The 20391-nt window shown below is 43.3% G+C and overlaps 1 protein-coding gene across 3 annotated transcripts in view; it reads right to left on the bottom strand.

Moving 5' to 3' along the window:
- The window catches only part of cratb (carnitine O-acetyltransferase b), a 41452-nt gene that overhangs the window by 3067 nt on the left and 17994 nt on the right, over positions 1 to 20391 (bottom strand). For all 3 annotated transcript variants that reach the window (XM_008291537.1, XM_008291538.1, XM_008291536.1), the window contains 9 exons: positions 15640 to 15814; positions 6633 to 6723; positions 6275 to 6362; positions 6103 to 6203; positions 5028 to 5147; positions 2391 to 2513; positions 935 to 1070; positions 781 to 843; positions 558 to 695 (listed from right to left, as the gene is read on the bottom strand). In XM_008291537.1, coding sequence (XP_008289759.1) covers positions 558 to 695; positions 781 to 843; positions 935 to 1070; positions 2391 to 2513; positions 5028 to 5147; positions 6103 to 6203; positions 6275 to 6362; positions 6633 to 6723; positions 15640 to 15814 — 1035 coding nt within the window. The remainder of the gene's footprint in view (positions 1 to 557; positions 696 to 780; positions 844 to 934; positions 1071 to 2390; positions 2514 to 5027; positions 5148 to 6102; positions 6204 to 6274; positions 6363 to 6632; positions 6724 to 15639; positions 15815 to 20391) is intronic.

The following is a 20391-nucleotide window of genomic DNA, read 5'->3' as shown; positions in this document are numbered from 1 at the left end:
ACTCGAAGGCGTGCTATGGCCAGGTGGCGCTGCTCGTCCGTTAAGTGACGTCGTGTGTTCATGGCTTTTTGAACGATGAACTGGAAATGACTTACTGACAATACCAGCTTTTTATACCCACAGAATGTTGAAATTGGTGCCACATTGAAAAAGGTTGTCTTTTAGTTTTTTGGTATTGGCCCAGAAATCTCTGAAGTGAAACAAAGACTGTATGTATGAAATCCACTGAGTCTCTCACAATATCCCTAACTTATTGTGAGTAGTGTAAGTCACCAGATTATAAAAGCACCAGAGTGTTCGTATGGAGAAAACACTGTAAAAATGTTATGACACAAACATGACTTGTAAAACAGTGGAAATTACAACAGGTCACAAAAATCACATGCTGTCAGGAACATGGTTGACATCGAATTTTTATCACATAACCTTTAAATGTGACTGCAATTACATTTTAGAAGAGAACAAGAGAACACGTGAGATATTAAGTTCCTCTCTCATGTGATCACTGTCTCATAAAACAATAACACAAATACCTTCTGTAAGACTAACAAACACACCTGTCCAGTGCGGAGCTTCCAGTGTGTCGCCAGGCCGTACGCTGTGTCCATGAAGATCTTGGGGATGCTCAGTCCCTCCTCGATGGCCTGAAGCTTCAGCCCCAGCAGGTGGCGGTCTATACCGTGGCCTTTAAGAGCCTGAACAGAAGAAAAAACTACAGCATGAGTATCTATCAGGTGAAAACAATAGATAAACTTTGTTGATTATAGTTTATTTATCTACCTGCTCGGTCAGAGCTGTATAAGCATCCACAGCTTCTTTAAACAGCTGCAGCTTTGCTTCCCTCTGCATGCAAAAACATAAAATACACAGTGATCCAAAGTTACAGAGCGAACAACTCCTGTTTGCTGCAGTGGACGAAATTTCTGTTTCTCACCGCTACAGTCGGATCATCGAAGGCCAGAATGAATTTGAGCGCCTGATTCGTGGGTGAGCGGATAAATTCCGTTCTTCCTCCTCGAAACATCCTCTGAGAGGCGATATCACAGGCAGGACAGACCTCGTTGTGAACTCTGAGGGAAGCAATGAAAAGGATTATGAGAGATTGGAACACGTTATACTGCTGATTTCAGGTGCATGTGTGAATCACAGGTCACACTTCCAAAAAAAAAATATTTTTTTTTACAAAAACTGCCTCTTGGCTGCAAGTATTTGTCAGAGGTAAAATCTACCTCAGTGCACATCCTTCTCATTGTTCCTGCAGATAATCAGCTACAGATAGACAATGTGATGTTGTTTCACACTTTTGGAAAGTTTGAGGGTTAAACATTTTATATAAAATGCAGATCTCTGTAGGATAGCAGACACATCCTGCTGTTTAAAAAAAATAAGGATCCCACAAAGGCCGTGACTCAGTCAAGTAAAAAGTTCAAGAATATTCGTATCGGACTGCTGTGGTGAAGAGGGAGCTGAGCAGGGATCAGTGTTCCAACTTTCACCTATGGAGTGAAACTGCAAATATAATCGAACAATAGGAGTTTTCTCTTCATCCTCAGGGACAGGATGAGGAGTCAGACATCCAGAGGAAGCTCACAAAAGATGTACTTCAAAAGGAGCCTAACGAGGTTGTTTTTAGCATCTAGTCGTGTTGCCTCCTGGATGACCTCCAGAGGGGGTTTCTGTCCTTTCCAAAGTTCAGGAAAACCCAAGCTGCATTCCAAAATTACCTACTTTTCCTTTATTACTTTAAGTACAGCTCCCCTCACAAAGTCGGCAATGTCTCATGCAGGAAGACTACAACTGGGATGTTTGTCATAATACTGTGCTCTAAACTTTGATAGTCTGTAAAGCGACATGAGATGTAATCGGTGCTCAAGCTTGTTTGTACTCACATGAGACACCGTAACTATGCAAAGGATAATGAGTTAGAATGACCAGAAAAGTAATCTGGCTCTCATCTGACCCAATGTAGTAGGACATCTTGGTATGACTGGAATACTGTATTTGACATACTATGTATTGGGCAATACTACATCTTTTTCTAGTGTATTATATAGCATAGTAGTATGGAAATTGGAATACAGCCCATATCTTGGAAACAGTTTCCATCCAAGCAGGCAAGTCAGGTGTGTTTCAACAGTCAGGTAGCTTCTTGTAGGTAGATAATGTGTGTAATAAGATCCTCCCCAAAAGACCCAATAAAGTCTCTCAATTAAAGCAATGAGGTAAAGAGGTAGAATTTTCATACAGAACATTTTATTGATGTAGTGCTGCTAGAAGCCTTGAAAACTCCACTTATTTTGCTTTTTCCTCTGTGAAAGTGAGCGTCTCTCGTGTTGCATTGTGTCTGAAAGCCCCATAATTCTGCTGAGGTTGTGGTCTCTGACACTGACCTGTAGTAGGTGAGCTGCAGAGCGACCTGGATGAAGGAGTTTGGACTCATCTTGTGCTGCTTGGGAAGCTCTTTGCCAAACCTCTTGAAGTTGAACACGTTGACGTCGAGGTCGTTGATCAGTCTGCAGGATATGTCACATGCATTTTATAACAATTCTAAAATCAAGGCTCACTTATTAGCTTCTACAGTGCTTCTCATCTGAGAAAAGTTGTGATGAAATCGTGTCTGTAAATTAGGAGATACAACTTTGGTTTCTGTTCAGGGATCATCAGATTATGAATATACAGAGTTAGGGGGTACTGAGGAAGGCCATGAAATATGTTAGAAAACTCCAGATAAAGCTGCTTGATACCATTCAGTTGGAAAAACATGGTGATCATGAAATTTTGTAGCCTGTTTCCTTTTTTTAAATAATAAATGTTACAGTTCCTATATGTGGTAGCACTTAAAATCGAGAAAATTTAATGCTTACAATCATCATCATATATGTGTCTCAATATACTCTAATGTAGTAAATTGAAGGACATTTTAAATACATCTAATATTTTAAATATATACACATGTGGACAAAATTTTTGGTACCCCTCGGTGAATGAAAGAAAAACCCACAATGGTCACAGAAATAGCTTGAATCTGACAAAAGCAATAACAAACAAAAATTCTACGAAAATTAAGCAATGAAAATCAGACATTGCTTTTGAACCGTGGTTCAACAGAATTATTAAAAACAAATGAAGTCATGAAACTGGCTAGGACAAAAATGATGGTACCCCTAGAAAGGATTGAAAATAATGTGACCATAGGGACATGTTCAATCAGGGTGTGTCCTCTAATTAGCATCACAGGTGTCTACAAACTTGTAATCAGTCAGTCAGCCTATTTATAGGGTTACAAGTAGTCACTGTGCTGTTTAGTGACATGATGTTTACCACACTAAACATGGACGTGAGGAAGTGAAGGAGAGAGTTGTCTCAGGAGATTAGAAAGAAAATTATAGACAAGTATGTTAAAGGTAAAGGCTATAAGACCACCTCCAAGCAGCTTGATGTTCCTGTGACTACAGTTGCACACATTATTCAGAAATTTAAGATCCATGGGACTGTAGCCAACCTCCCTGGATGTGGTCGCAGGAGGAAAATTGATGACAAATTGGTAACAAAAGAGCCCAGAACAACCTCTAAAGACATTAAAGGTGAACTCCAAGGTCAAGGTGCATCAGTGTCAGATCGCACTATTCGTTGTTGTTTGAGCCAAAGTGGACTTCATGGGAGACGACCAAGGAGGACACCGTTGTTGAAAACAAATCATAAAAAAGCCAGACTGGAAATTGCCAAACTGCATGTTGACAAGTCAAAGTTTCTGGGAGAATGTCCTATGGACAGACGAGACAAAACTGGAACTTTTTGGCAAGGCACACCAGCTCTATGTTCACAGATGAAAAAATGAAGCATATCAAGAAAAGAACACTGTCCCTACTGTGAAACATGGAGGAGGCTCTGCTATGTTCTGGGGCTGTTTTGCTGCATCTGACACAGCGTGTCTTGAATCTGTGCAGGGTACAATGAAATCTCAAGACTATCAAGGTATTCTGGAGAGAAATGTGCTGCCCAGTGTCAGAAAGCTTGGTCTCAGTTGCAGGTCACGGGTCTTACAACAGGATAGTGACCCAAAACACACAGCTAAAAACACCCATGAATGGTTAAGAGAAAAACATTGGACTATTCTGAAGTGGCCGTCTATAAGCCCTGATGTAAATCCTGTTAAACATCTGTGGAAGGAGCTGAAACCATCTGGAGAAGGCACCCTTCAAACCTGAGACAACTGGAGCAGTCTGTTCATGAGGAGTGGGCCAAAATACCTGCTGAGAGGTGCAGAAGTCTCATTGACAGTTACAGAAATAGTTTGATTGATTGCCTCAAAAGGTTGTGCAGTGTTAAGGGTACCATCATTTTTGTGTTTCATGGGTTTATTTTTTTAAATAATTCTGTTGAACCACGGTTCAAAAGCAATGTCTGATTTTCATTGGTTAATTTTCATTGAATTTTTATTTATTATTATTTTTCTTTAATTAACCGAGGGGTACCAACAATTTTGTCCACATGCGTATGCAAATTACATTTTTAACAGCAGTTTTGATCCCACTGCTGACTTAGAAACATTACATAAAAACTACATTAACATAATAAGCTGATTTTAGGATTTACTTATGTATTTGTTAAATATAACTCCTGTTGTGGACACCCGGCTGCATAAACAGACTGAAAGACAATATAGTTCCTAATAAGAGAAGTAATTCTAAGCAGAGCTAACATCTCTCCTGTTCAAGTCCTCAGTGCACATTAAGGAAAAGCTTCACTCGTCACTCAGACTTTTATTTAATTGTGCAGCACTGTATGAAGGCTTAGTGCGTTTGAGTTGAGCTCAGGATGGAGCTGCACACAAAGAAAAGACTTCTCAGTGATTCTAAAGAGCAGCCAAGTCAGTGAGCATATTATTTCCATCAAGGTTACATAAACACAGAGAAGATAAATGTGTTTACTCCCGCGGCTTTACTTCACAGCAAGTTGATGACGTACACCGCAACTGAACACTTGCTCCGCTCTGTTCCTGAGAAGAGAGAAAGCGTAGAGCTCACATGTCCAGGTTCTGTTTGGCGTGTTCTATGTCCCTCTTGATTTCTCGGTCTATATGGAAGTAGAGTTTCTTGGGCATCGGCAGTGGAACCAGCGGAGCTCTCTTTGGATCTGGTTTCTCGCTGAAGTCACAAAACATAAATATTAACCAGAAATTCAGCCATTTTCCATCTGGATCCCATTGACTTTAACATAATGATTATCCAGATGTGCAATTTTGTGCAATTCAGCAAAATGTGTTCACACTTGTTCTGCAATGAGACATTTAGTTGCAGCTTAAGCATCTCCGACACAGAGTGGCTTTAGCAAAATATATGTAGCCCTCAGAACTAAGCTTTTTTTTTTGTTTTTGTCACATTTTTACTCCCTGTGGACTCATTTTTCATGTCAATATAAAGTAGAATTTTGGGTCCCCAGATGTTACCAATGCTGGGGAAAAATGTAACTGTACACACTGTAGGTATTTTACTACTCACATATTGAATTTGTTTTTTTTGTAACTTCTCTCCTCTCTGCTCTGTGAAAACACAGCCTGCAGTTCAACCAAATAGTATCATGTGACTGTTGGTCACTCACGGCTGAGTCATTAATGTCAAATTTCTGTGCAAATGCTATAATTTTTCCACATTTTTAAATCAGTGATTATAAGGAAATATCATGATTTTAGTCTTAGATTTGGTTAAGTTTCCAAACTGAACAGTACATCACAGATGAGCAGTTCAGGCAAAGTTCACAGTCCAACTATTATTTCTGTTTTTACAGTTTCTGTCTCTGATAAATGGTGTAATCTTGGCAATTCTGTAGATACAACACACCCACATTGTTTCTACATGGTACATCATCTGCTATGACAATGTAAACAAGAAATATCTCTATTTTCTTTCTGTTATATTAACTGGAATGAACACTGGCTCCCATTAGTTAATTAGCTAATCATCAGCCTACTTTTCTCTTGATTGGCTCGGACTGTTTTACAGCAGGAACCAGCGTGACTGACTGATTTTGTTTGTCAAACTCACCCTAAACCTAACACAGTCGCCACAGTGGATGTGATCGTGTCTCGTCATTAACCCTCACCAGTACTCCAGGATGTGATGCAGCAGTGTTGCGATGGGTGGACCCTCAGCTGTGGCTTGTTCATACAGAAGACCCCAGGATCCGTCCTCGCCCACCACAAACTGTTCAAACACAAATAAGATTCAGTCTGCTGTCAAACTAACCATCACTGCTCAAATGTGATCATTCTCACCTGCAGCGTTTTGTCAAACCAGCGGTTCCCACTGTTGGAGAACGTCCCGCCCCCATGGAGAATCTGCGCTGCTTTACGGCTGGCGTATCTGTCAATCAGAGTCAGAAGAACATCAGACTAGTAAATAAACTGATTATTAAAGATCTCAGAGATTAAACTGTACATGCGTTTCAAATTCTACATACAAATCTGCCAACAAAAATCAACAGTTTACATGGAGGAAATGACAATCACAGGCTGTTACCAAATGTCAACAGATGACACAATCCTATCTGAACAGAGGATTTCTCAACACACCGAGCAAACACAGCAACACCTGAGTTTCTGTGTGTGTGTGTGTGTGTGTGTGTGTACATACTTCTCATCTGATATCCTCATGACCGGAGAATCCAGACACAAAGAGAAAAGTCCCGTCTCAATCAGCCGCACTGATTCCTGGTTAAGTTGATCTGAGTCACACAGAGACGACGGAAAGAGACAGAAAAGAGTATTTTAGTAGCTTAAGATTAAATTTAGTCACTTATCTCTTACATAAAATTCTCCTTTTAGTGGCACACAACTAATGCAGACATGAAAGCTACTTACTACATATGTAATAAAGACGTTAGATCTGGATTTTCTTTGGTTCGAAACACACCTATTTATTATTTAGATACTTTTTACTTATAGGCACACACTTTGAATAATTCTTAAGTAGCTTAAGTATTTGAATTTTTTTATGCTACTTTCTACTTCACTACATACATTTGAAAAGTTTTAGCTACTTTCCAGATAAAGACTTTGCATAAAAAAAACAAGACATTCAATTTAAACCTGAGGTACGTAAATGTTTTTTGTCCCTGAGGCTTAGCTGAAGATAGAAACATAGATCGACTTTCTAAATGAGACATGGAGAAAAGCTGTTTCAGTTTGTGGCTCTGATGGTGTAATTTTGGTGATTTTACAACAGACAACAGAGCTTTCAAACCCACTAGCAGGCTTTGGACTTCAAAGGATTAATGCTAAAGGTCAATTCATGTTTTCTGACGCTACATGAACTAACTGATGTGGACCTTGACAGTGCACAGGCTTCCAATCATACAACAACTTTAGTTACGCATCAGTCAATGGGAGTTTGACAGAAAGAAACACTGACATCTGAGACTGAATTTAAAAATTCTGCACTCACAAGCTGCATTAAACACCAGAAAAGAAGAACCTTCATTACAAGATTTAACCTTTTCAACACTATAGCCTGCTATACCGGTCTGCGGCTTTTACCCCATTCAACGCTGCAGACCGCTTTACCGGTCTGCGGCTTTGGTCCCGTCTACCCTGCAGACCCGTAGGCCACTAGACTCTGGTATATGGCGACTTTCTGTTACATTCATTTTGATTGTCTGTCAGTGGGAATTCGCGCCCCGGTGGGAGCATCGGGATCTTTCTGCGTGGAGTTTGTTGTTCTCCCCGTGCAGCGTGGGTTCTCTGCAGGTTCTCCGGCTTCCTCCCACACAGTTCAAAAATATGTTGAGGTTAACTGGTGATTCTAAATTGTCCGAAGGTGTGAATGTGAGTGTGCTTGGTTGTCTGTCTCTACGTGTCTCTTCTCTTTTTTTTTTTGATAAGAGAGAAGAGAGGAGGGGATAAATGAGTCAGAGAATAAGTAAATAAAGTATAAGAGAACAGTGAATCATGGTGTTTTTCATGACTGTAAGAAGGTGGTAAATGTGGACCAGGATGTATCTGCTGTGCTATCTGTGTCGAGCTATGTGGAGATTGCCGTTTCCAATTAAGCAGGATGCTTCTCCTTGCAATGAGAGTGGTGAAGAATTTTTGTATATTACAGGCCCAATTTAGTAAATAAAGTTCGGAAGTGCTAGTCCAGCCCTATGTTTTTGTCGCTGCAGAGCAGATCCTTTTATTCTGTGTGACCCTCCTTTCCAGATAAAAGTGGCAATAAGCTTGTCAAGTGAACTAAAGAAGGATTTTCTTGTAAAAATGGGAATGTTTTGAAAAAGGTAAGAGAATTTTGGTAATACAATCATTTTGCTTATATTGACCCTTCCTGCAACAGATAAAGGAAGGTCTTTCCATTGGTCAAAATCTAGTTTACATTTCACTAAGAGGATAGTGAAGTTTTTGGTGAAAAGTGATGACAAATTATGTGTCACTTCTACTCCAAGATATTTAAAAGAGCCTTTGGCTATTTTAAATGGGAATATGTCAAGAGAACCGGTGGGGTCTTCTTGTTTCAGAGGGAACAGCAAGCTTTTTTTCAGGTTGATTTTATATCCCGAGAGCTTCCCAAATTGTTTCAGCAAGTTGATAATAAAAGGGAGAGTAGATTTTGGGTCAGACAAAGACAGCTTATGATGTGAGCTGCCCCGCTCTATGCCCCGGAAGCTATCGGTCTGCCTGAGGGCGATGGCCAAAGGCTCTATAACAACCGCAAAAAGGAGCGGGGACAGCAGGCATCCTTGGGGGTGCCTCTACCGAGAGAAAAGTACTGAGACTGCTGCCCATTAGTTATAACTGTTGCAACCGGGTTCGAGTAGAGTAACTTTATCCATGAAATGAAACCATCTCTAAAGCTAAATTTTCGGAGTGTAATAAATAAAAATTGCCACTCCACATGGTCAAAAGCTTTCTCTGCATCAGGAGATAAGATAATTTCAGTGCTTAGACTGGGCGGAGTATTTACAATATTTATCTTCTTTTATTGGCCATGGAACTTCTTCCCTTAATAAAGCCTGTTTGGTCAGACGAGATTATTTGCGGCAGAACCCTCTCCAATCTACAAGCCAGAATTTTTGCCAATATTTTATAATCTACATTAAGTAGAGAGATTGGGCGATAAGAACTGCAATGGAGAGGATTTTTATCTTTTTTTTAGCAAGACTGTGATTGCAGCCTGGCATGATGTTGGAGGGAGAGCACCGGCTGATAATAATTCATTAAAAAGTGCCTGTAAAAGAGGAGAAAGCCGATCCACAAATTTCTTGTAGAATTCTGCACCAAATCCATTTGGGCTGGGTGTTTTGTTTGACCTCAATGATTTAATTGCTTCTTTGATTTCTATTATGGATATCTCAGCATCAAGTGCAGGCAAATTTTCAAGGGGGATGATGGGAAAGGACAATTTATCAAGGAAATTATTTTTTTGGGAGATATTGTATTTTTTTGGGAGATATTGCTCTGACTTTCAGATGTGTACAGTTTTGTGTAAGATGTAATTTATTTCTTTGTGATTTATTACTATATTACCTGCACTGTCTTCTATTTTAGTAATTAGGCGAGAAGCAGATTTTTGACAAATTTGATGAGCAAGGAGTTTACTCGCTTTATCCCCATACTCACAGCTGTTATGGCTTGCCTTTAGTATTAACTGCGTAGCTTTATCTGTAGCCAGTAAGTCATATTCCGTCTGCAGCCACAATTTTTCTTTAAGCAGAGATGGTGATGGAGAAGATGAGTCTTGCTCATCGATCTCTGCAATTGAGCGTGATAGATCATTAAGCTTTGTGTTTTTGGCTCTATTTGTTTTTGAGCAGTCGGCAATAATCTGGCCCCGCAGATATAACTTGAGAGTTTCCCACAGGAGTGAGTAACTGATCTCTGGGGAGCTGTTGGTGTCAAGGAAGAAGTCTATTTCTGATTGCAAAACTTTGTTAAAGTCCTCATCCGACAGGAGAAGAGTATTGAATCTCCAGTTGCGCTTAGGTTTGGGACAGTCAGGCAGTTCCAGAACAAAAGAAACAGCAGCATGGTCTGACACAGTTATACTATGATATGTGCATGAGTGGGTATTTTCAAGAAATTTATTGTCTATTAAAAAGTAGTCCATACACGTATATGTATGATGGACATTGGAGAAAAATGAAAATACTTTTTTGGAAATGAAACCTCCATATGTCAGATAAACCAGACGGGTTCATAAAATTCTTAACAACATTAGCACTATTAGACAGGGCCTGTGGTTTGTTGGAGGACCTATCAAGGTTAGAGTTAAGAGCATAGTTGAAGTCACCACCTATTATAATGTTGTAATTGTTATGACTGGGCAAAATAGTGAAAAGCTTTGTGAAAAAATATTTGTTGTCCCAGCTAGGAGCATATACTGATAATAAAATAACAGGAGTAAAAAACATGTGACCCTGGGGCACCTGGATAGCTCAGCGGGTAGGGCAGGAGACCCATATACAGGGGCTATAGTCCCCGATGCAGCGGCCCAGGTTCGATTCCAGCCAGCGGCTCATTTGCTGCATGTCATTCCCTCACTCTCCTCCCCACGTTTCTCTGTCTATCTTTCACTTTCAACTATCATAAAAGGTGGAAAAGCCCAAAAATAAATCTTAAAAAAAACAAAAACATGTGACCCTTAACTATTACATAGCGCCCTGCTGTGACAGCCCTTGCTGTGATTGTTTCTTCTGACTGGAAGGGTATGTCTTTCTGCACCAAAATCGCAGCACCTCCGGCCTTAGCATTAAAGTTTGAGTGGAAAACCTTACCGCCCCAATCTCGTTTAAGAAGTTTTATCTGACCCTGTTGTAGATGCATCTCCTGGAGGATAGCAATGTCCACTTTTAATTGTCGATGATAATTGTCTATTTTTTGTCTTTTCACCGTATTATTGACTCCTTTTACATTTAAAGAGACAAAAGTGATGCTATGATTTTTGTTTTGTCTATTTAAATCTGCCATGTAACGATGATGATCGTTACGATCCCATAGTGACCTGGAATCAGAGTAGTAATGCAGTTGTATAAATGTGGAAGACTGAATGTCCTGAGAACAAAAGCACTGGATGAGAGTAATAATAACAATAACAAAACAAACAGAAACAAATCACAAAAGGCAAAACAAATAAACAACAACAAAAAAAACATGTTGCAATACTGCATGTTGACATGAAAAATGATCCTGAAAACTTGTGTAGTCCGTAGTGAACCCTACCAGTACTAAACCTTTTCTTGAACTCTGTTGTGAACATGAATAAATGAACTGAAGTGTAACTCAAATCGCTTATATAGTGAGACACAAAGCAGTCCCGCCCCAGTTGCCCCAACATTTGGTGAAGAAAGTCTTTGCCCATAATGAAAGGAAAGAGAAGTTTAGCTGAACATAGTGCAAAAATTAGTAGTTTGGATAAATAGAGGAAGAAGTGATAACAGTCGAAAAGAAAACTAGGTCTGATATCCCAGAACATTTGTTATTTGTGGAAAAAGCAACATCCTTTAGTTCGTCTGTGGGGAGATTTGGATGCAGCTCCAGTGAGGCCACCTCTGTAAGGAGGCGAAGCAGGGTGAGCACTACGCCGGCACAGGACTCACCGAGCTACGGCTTGAAATGGCAACAGTAGAGAGTTTATGGCTCGTCTCCAGCACCGGCAAGGAACGACTTCACATTCTCTGGGGTGGAGAAAGTGATCCTCTGTCCGTGTTTGTCCATCACCTGAAGTTTGGCAGGAAAAAAGATTCTGTACGAGTATCCCGCAGATCTGAGCTGAAACTTGACCTCGGAGAGCAGTTTTAGTCCGGGAAAATATGAATCTCTAGTCCACGATAGACGAGTCGACCTTTTTCCCGTGCGAGCTTCAGAAGGAGTTCCTTGTTTTGGTACTGATGAATCCTGGCAATAAACGGGCGGGGAGTATCCTGATTCCGTCTGCGGACATTGATGCGGTGCGCCCAGTCCACAGCCAGCGGAGTGGGAAATGCGTAAGGACCGAAGACTTCTTTAAGACACTGGCAAGGAAGGATGTTGGACATGAACCCTCGGCTCTTTCTGGCAGGTTGGTTATTCTCATATTATTGCGTCTCAAGCGGTTCTCTAGTACGTCGGTTTTAAGCTTGAGTACCTCGTTTTCCTTTTTCAGCGAGGCGCATGTGTTCTCCAGCTCCTTTAATCGGCTTTGCATATTGTTCATTGATATTTCAATATCCTGAATTGCCTGGTCATGTCTGTCTATCCGTGCTCTATCTGCTGAGAACTGTGCTGCTAAAGTTGAGATGATTCGTTCTTCCGATTTGAGGAGCATCGCCTCCATGTCGGCTCGAGTCAATGATGGCGCTAGGTTGTTAGCAGTGTATGTTGTCTTTTGGCTAGCGAGAGGATTTTCGTCCTCCTCCGGTTCTTTCGAGGCCTGAGGTGGTTTCTTGCTCAGCTTTCCCATCTTTGCAAATATGTGGGACAAGGCTAAACCGTGTCTAGCAAATGTTTCGGATCTATCTCAGAAGGATTTCGACAGAGCTCTCCCGGTTGCTGCCTACTCCGCCATTATTCAGTCCGGAAGTCCTATTCGAAGGATAGACATTTTGACAATGGAAATTCTGCCTGTGATTTGAATGGGAGGTTAGTCCATCGGAGTAATTGATCTTGTATTTCTTTAAGTAATGGAGAGAAGTTGAGTGTAAATGGCTCTGACAGCCTGGGAGAGATCTTAATTCCCAGGTAGGTGATGTTAGTAGAGAGCTGAACTGGGGGGTCTATGGCAGTCACATCCCAACTGTTGGATTGTAAAGGTAGTATTGATGATTTATCCCAGTTGATCGAATATTGTGAAAGGCTAGAGAAAGATTTGATGAAGCTAATAGTGTGAAGTAAAGATGGGTCTTGTAAGAAGAGGAGGATATCATCTGCATAAAGGCTGATTTTGTGGTCAATATTTTGTGTTTTAATTCCTGAATTTGATTGTTTTGACAGATCGCCTCAGCGAGTGGTTCAATGAAAATCAAGAATAATAGAGGTGAGAGTGGGCATCCCTGGTGGTTCCCACGGTACAGCGATGATGTGAGACCATTTGTGGTGATAGTAGCAGTAGGTGAGGTATATAGAATTTTTATCCAGTTGGTGAATGACTCCCCAAAGCCAAACCTTGCAAGCGTCGCAAACAAGAAGGTCCAATCAACCCTGTCAAATGCTTTTTTCGCGTCTGAAGATGCTATTATGGTTTTTTTCTTGATGTAATGAAGACAAATGAATAAGATTAAAAAGTCTGGGTATTGGTGGATGCATTTCTTCCTTTGACAAAGCCTGTCTGATCAGGCTGGATGATGGTGGGTATTACTTTTTCCAAACAATGGGCAAGTGTTTTGGCTAAGATTTTTGTATCAACATAGATGAGAGAAATAGGCCTGTAGCTTGAGGGTAGTATTGGGTCTTTATTGGGTTTTAGAATGAAGGATATTGTTGCTGAGTTCATGTAAATGGGGATTTTTTTTGAGATTCTTCTATCATGTGCATGAATAGGGGGGATAGTATAGACCAGAAATGTTTGTAGAACTCAGCAGGGAAGCCATCAGGCTCGGGGGATTTGTTATTGGGCATACTTTTCAGGGAGGCGCTTAGTTCTGCTTCAGTGATTGTTGTTTCCAGTTTTGAAATTTGGTTTGGTGTCAAGGTTGGTAGCTTAATGTTTTTGAGGAATGTATTGATGTGTTCTTGGTTCAGTTGCGTTTCGGAGGAGTAGAGTGTACTGTCGAACTTTCGGAAGGTCTCACTTATTTCTTTATGTGATGGTGTGGGCTTACCTGCTGAGTTCTTGATGACTGGAATTGATGATTTTCCTGGTTTAATTTGATTTGGTTTGCCAGATGCCTACTTGATTTGTTGTTATGATGAAAATGTTCTTTTCTTAGTCTGTGTATGAGGAATTGAGTTTGTTTGTTTATAATTTCATCCAAATTCAATTTGAGTTTTCTTATTTCAATTTCCAGATTAACTGTGGGGTTTACCATGTTTTTTTCTTCCAATGCTTTTATTTCTTGTTCCAAATTATGTTTCTGTTCTTTTTCTTTTCTAGATTTGTGTACAGAGTAGTTGATGATATGACCGGTTAGAACTGCCTTTCCTGTTTGCCATAGGAGAGAAGGCGATGATCCTGGGGAGTCATTCACTTCAATAAAGGATGCCCACTCTCTCCTTATGAGGCTATCAAAATTTGGATCAGTTAAGAGTGATGTGTTGAAGCACCTTAACTGATTTGTTAAGTTTTGTTTAAGTTGATGTGAATGATTCCAGGTAATGGATATTGGAGCATGGTCACTAATTGTGATGGGATGGATTTCTTGATCTGATAGTTGTGACATAATAGAGTTGCTGTTTAAAATTAGGTCGATGCGGGAGTAAAGTAAATTAAAGTAAATTAAATAAATAAGTAAAGAAGAGAAAATAAAGAGAGAAGAAAGTCAAAAAAGAATAAAGCAAGCAAAAAAATACAAGCAAAGCAAACAAACATGATCATCAAACAAAATAATAATGTTGATGGAAATATTAGAAAATAATTAATATCACGGAATACAATGGCAATTGAACTTTTAGTTCAGATTGTTTAAATTAGCTCCAAATTTTAATTTCTGTGATGGCAGGTTAAGTTCAGAGATTTGTATAGCTCTGATGACGTCATCAGTGTCGGACAATGTTTACCTTGCGTTCGTGGCGTGGGTTTGTGCGTAGTTCGTCTCCACCAGTAAGCCAGTCAGTTATCTTTGAGTTGCGGTAGAGTTGGCCATTGCGGATCTTGCTTCGGCTAGCACCAGTTGGAGAAGTGTGCGCATGACCTCTGGTGGAAACTGGTCACTCAGGGTAAGTCCTGTCCCCTTGAGCTCCTTGGCCTTCGCCATGATGATGGGCTTGTACCTCGGATCCAGAACTTTGGCGAAAATGGGGAAAGTGGATTTGCCGAACCACATCTTCTTCCATCTTGAGGTTAGTTTTCAGAAGTGATTTGACAAGTTGTTCTGAGATTTGGTAAGTTTCTCTTTGCTGTTCTGGTAAACAGATGAAATTATCTCTCATGCTTCTGCATTGGAAATCGAGAATATGATTTTGGGCGTCACAAGAGTTTTGTTGTAGGTGGGCTGTCAAGAGTTTTGAGATCGTTTACATCAGAGCGTAGTGATGCGTTGTCTTCTTTCAGGATGTCGACTAAAGCGATGTGATAGTCCAGTGATTGCTTGAGGTCACTGACCTCTTTCATTAGTGTATTTAGTAGGTCCAGTTTCTTAAGTTGTTGTTGCACTGATTCCATAGCCTGTCACATTTGGCGCATTTCCAGGGATAGAGATCCTTCTGGGTCGGTGTCACTTGAGCTCAGCTCTTGTCTTCCGTGTTTGCTTTCTGGTGACATCGCGTTGAAAAGTGAATCAATGTATGATGTCTGATTCCAGCTCCTGAATATACTTGTTGCCGGGAGTTTCCAGTTTTGATATTTTTATTTGGTGTTTGTTGACACCTGGTATAAGCGGTGTAGATGAGGGAAAAACGCTGCTAAGTCACTCACAGCTTCACTCTGTCCGCCAATATAATGTGCTATATTCTAACAGTTTAGTGGTAGATGCTCCATAGATCCATTTTAAAGGTGTGTATGTGGTCCTGTGATGTACCTCTGAGCAGGCGGTTGTAGGCTTCTCCCCAGGTGTGCCGGTGCTCGCTGGTCAGGATGCCCATCGGCTCCTTATCCGTCTTCCAGGACTGAGATCGGATTCTCAGCAGCTGAGCGTGGATCTGACTCTCTGTCATCCGTGAGCCGTCGCTGTTGTAAACCTCCAGCTGGAAGAACTAATAGATGGAGAGAAAAGGTTTGAGGAGGCCACGGTCACTAGAAGCAATGGAATAATGATGAATCTGAGCCTAAACAGGCCTCTGCACACTGCAAGATACTGACTCTCCTACAGTGAACCTATTTATAGTAATTTATTTAATCTCTAAAGCATTTCTCCGTCAGTCAACACCCACACACACATTTACAGTAACACAAAATGAATACCACATAAAACTGATGAATACATGCCAATATCTGCTGCTGGTTTTCTTATTCCACTATAGTAGTAACTCATATTTTGGGGTTCTATTTCATCCCTGTTGACCGCCAGAGGCAGTGCTTTAAGCACTGAATATTCCCCTTCTCGCATGCGCAGTTCGAGTATGAATACCAACAATGTCACCTGTGACACCTGGATGACCCCAGGGGAGACTATATCTTCTGGTGTCATCAGAGGATCTGTTCCTTTTCATCTTCTCGCTCGCGCAGATCACTATTGCTCTGATAGCGTTATCCAAAGCTGCGTTACTAAAAGCTTAACTACGTCCCGTCGCTTTGTTGGTTGGGGCAGCGGACTTTTTGCCCCCCAGGAGCCACGACAGATGGTTTTCCCCTCTTATGTGAGGTGTTAAGTTTGTTTATAATCGCCTGCACGCCGTGGCGTCTCGCGTGGTAAGACAGCGATGTCGCTTCCTTCTTCGGACAGAAGGTAAGTGGCTGTATTACTGATAATAATTTATATTGTTGGTGCACACTTTGTCGGTGATGGCTGTGTTTATGCCCCATCCTTCCGGCATTTGTTATGTTATTTATTATTGCATGTTGTTCGTTTAACATAATTGATCTATGCTTGCAAAGGCTGCGTTGCGTGCACGCGACCTCCCTGCAGCATACGATCCCGTTTCATGTTAACGCTCTTCAACTGGATAACCCATTGGGTAAAAAAAAAAAAAAGAAAGAAAGAAAGAAAGAAGTAGAGTAAGTCTCTTTCAGTTCATTTGAGATCTGTATTGACTGATCAATTGTTTTTCTTTTGATGAACCTTCGCTGGTACAGGCAGTGTGCTCGCTCCCTCCCTTCAGCATATGGTGTAGTGTTACGTTCTTGCTGATTGAGATAGTATTTTGTCTTAACTCTGCTGGCACAGACAGCACACTCGCTCCCTCCCTCCAGCATTAAGTGAATGAAGTTAGCAGCAGTGTTGTGCTCCGGCTAACTGAGTTGTGTTAACTTTGTGACTGACCTCTGATGGGCAGGTAGTGTTCTCGCTCCCTTCCCCCAGCATATGGTCCTTAGCGTCCGCTCTGGGCTAACTTAAAGTGGTGTAGTTTGCCAGGGTGGCAGTTCTCCTCTCGTGCCACCACGATGGATAACCCCCACCATTGTACACCCTGTGAGGCTCCTCTCCAGCCTGAAGATGGCCACGATCTCTGCCCCACATGCCTTGGTCTTGAGCACCTGAGAGAGGCACTCTCTGATAACCTATGTATGAATTGCAGCTACATGCCGCGAGCAGTGAGAACTGCTAGACTGGCAGAATTTGAACCTCCAAGGGGTGAAGGGGACCTCCCCCCACCAGGCTAATTGCTCCAACCCCAACTTAAACACTCTAAGCATCGGGCAGAAGCTGCTGCTGCCCCCTCCAGGAAAAAGGTGAAGTCGGATCACAGCAGACTTTCTTCAAAGGTGGATCAGCATTCTGTGGAGTTGGCCCAGATAAGATCCATGTTCATGGCCCACCGCTCTGATACTTCCTTGGAGGGCCACTATGCGCATGGCCCTGTATTGCCTGGGGCTGCACATACCACAGCAGGTGGAATCGGCTCATGCAAGTGCCCTCTTTAGGCACAGGCCTGCCCCCTCTGCCTTTCCAGTTCCTCACTGAGTGGACTACTTGAATGTGTTCCACGCTGCTTGGAGAGACAGTAAGGCTTGTTCCCAGCTGCAAGTTGATGGATGAGCCCTGGCAGTCATGCATGATGCAGCGAGAGTTGGCCTGGGCCACATGCCTGCTATTGAGCCTGCCATCGCATCCCTAATTGTGTCTCCTGATGAGGCTCTGCGTCAGAACGCCAGGTGCCCCTCACCTCGGTCACAGATGACCTGCTTACAAGGGCTTATGATGCTGGAACGTGGGCTGGTCGTATTGGTAACTCCCTATCCCACATCATGCTGGCCCTCTCAGCTTCTCTGCAGGAAGACAGTGTGTATGTTGCCCCCAGAAGCCTCAGTCACGCATCGTTGTATGCATTTGGCCTCATAACCAGAGAACTTAGGAGGATGACGTCCATCTTGGTCCAGGCTCGCCGCCAGGTATGGCTTGCGCAGGCAAATCTGACAGAGGCAAGTAGGAGGACTCTCCGTAGCCTCTCAGCGGAACCAGGGGAGCTATTTGGGTCAGCTGCGCTGGAAGTGCTGGAGCGAACTATCCAAGCTGGGCAGACCAGGCAGCAGCTCCTGGGTCTGCATAGAAGTATGCCTCCCTCCAACAGGTCTGGGGGCCCCTCAATTGCCCCCCGAGCCCGCTTACCACCACCAGCTCTCTACAGCAACCGTTGTGGTCCTCAGCGTCTCGTTCAGAGGCTGACCCGTGACTTTCGTGGTTCTGCCCGCTTACCTTCCAGGCAACCTCGGGCCCCAGATCCTGTCCGCCCCTCCAGGGCCCCTAGGGGCCGGGGGGCCAGGAACTGAGGCCTCTGGGACGGCTGTTGATTATTTTTCCCACTAGCAGCTCTACTGGACTGCTCACGCTTCGGACCCCTGGGTGGTTGCCACCTTAACCCACGGGTACAAGCTTCAATTCCGACGCCGGCCCCCAACCTCTGGCGGGGTCAAAATGACCGTTATCAGAGATCCGGCAAATGCTCTAGCGCTGGACCAGGAGTTGTCCGCCCTCCTGGCCAAAGGCGCCATTGAGGCTGTAGATCCTCTGTTGCACCCCACAGGGTTCTACTCAACATACTTCTTCGTTACAAAAAAGACCGGCGGATTCCGTCCAGTCTTGGACCTAAGGGGATCGAACAAATTCATGAAAATCATGCCTTTCCATATGTTGACCACGGCAGAAGTTCTGCGAACTGTTTCCCAAGGGGAATGGTTCACATCTGTAGACATGAAGGATGCCTACTTTCATGTCTCCATTGCTCATCAACACAGGCAGTTTCTACGCTTTGCCCATCGAGGCCACCACTGGCAGTTCAGGGTGCTACCATTCGGGCTCTCCTGCTTCCCAAGGGTGTTCACGAGGTGTGTGGCGGCAGCTCTTGTACCCTTGCAGGCTTGAGGCATGAAGGTTCTGCCGTACCTTGACGACTGGCTGATCTGTGCACTGTCTCAGGCTCAGGTGGCCCAGGACACAGCATGTCTCCTCTCCCATGTGGCTCAATTAGACCTCAAGGTATATCTGGGGAAGAGTTGCCTGGAACCTTCTCAGTCCACAATGTTCATCGGCGTGGCCTTGGACACCACAACTATGAGGGCCTGTCCATCCCCACAACGCATGGACGATATCCTACACCTTCTAACCCTCTTCCGAAGTGGCAAGTTGGTGCCCTATACTACATTCCTTCGTCTCTTGGACAAACTAACATCTGTCACAGCTGTTGTTCCACTGGGCTTGCTGTCGCTACGCCCACTACAGAGGTGGCTGAACAGCTTCCACTTGGATGTCAAGCAGCACAGGCACTGGAGGATCAAGGTGTCGCAGCAGTGCCTTCTCGCTGGCTCCATGGAGGGACAGGGCCTACATGTTAAAAGGCGTCCCTGTGGGATCAGTTCCATCCTGCAGAGAGGCTGTCACCACAGATGCATGCCCCCTGGGATGGGGTGCAGTGTGGCAGAGCAGGACGGCCCACAGGCAGCGCTTCGTGAAAGACTGCTCCGAACATATCAATGTGCTGGAGCTGCAAGCAGTGCATCTCGCTCTCAAAAGCATTTCCTGCCATACCTGAGAGGGAAACGTGCTCATTCGATCAGACAACACCTCAACCATATACCACATCAACCACCAGGGCAGGACCAAGTCTGCACGGCTGCTGCAGGTGAGCAAGGACCTTCTGACGTGGGCAGCCCCGTGCCTTGTCAGCCTGCGGGCAATGTATCTACCGGGGGAGCGAAACCATCTGGCAGACTTCCTCTCCCGTCACAAGCCTCCACCAGAAGAGTGGCGCCTCCACCCAAAGGTCGTGCGCACCATCTGGAGCCTCTTTGGCAGAACAGAGGTTGACCTCTTTGCGTCAGAGGTGTCAACCCACTGTCCCCTTTGGTTTTCCTTGGCGGAAATGACCAGCCCTCTACGCCAGGATGCAGTGGCCCACCCCTGGCTGGAGTGTCTCTATACACCTCTCCACCACTGCCACTGATTCGTTCAACACTTCAGAGAGTTCTTCACAAGGGTCACAAGATTCTGCTGGTGGCCCCCTTCTGGCCAGCGAGGACATGATTTCCCCTCCTGCACAGACTCTGCCATGGCAACTCCCTGACAGAAAAGACCTACTGTCACAACTAGGAGGTCAGATTTGGCATCCCAATCCTCAACGCCTCCAACTGTGCGTTTGGCTGTTGGACGGCCTGAACTGCTGCTGAGCAGCTGTGT

The sequence above is a fragment of the Stegastes partitus genome, unplaced genomic scaffold, assembly GCF_000690725.1.
Source record: "Stegastes partitus isolate 25-593 unplaced genomic scaffold, Stegastes_partitus-1.0.2 Scaffold749, whole genome shotgun sequence".
NCBI lineage: Eukaryota > Metazoa > Chordata > Actinopteri > Pomacentridae > Stegastes > Stegastes partitus.
The sequence above is the reverse complement of the archived record's forward strand: the minus strand, read 5'-3'. Positions and strand labels throughout refer to the sequence as shown.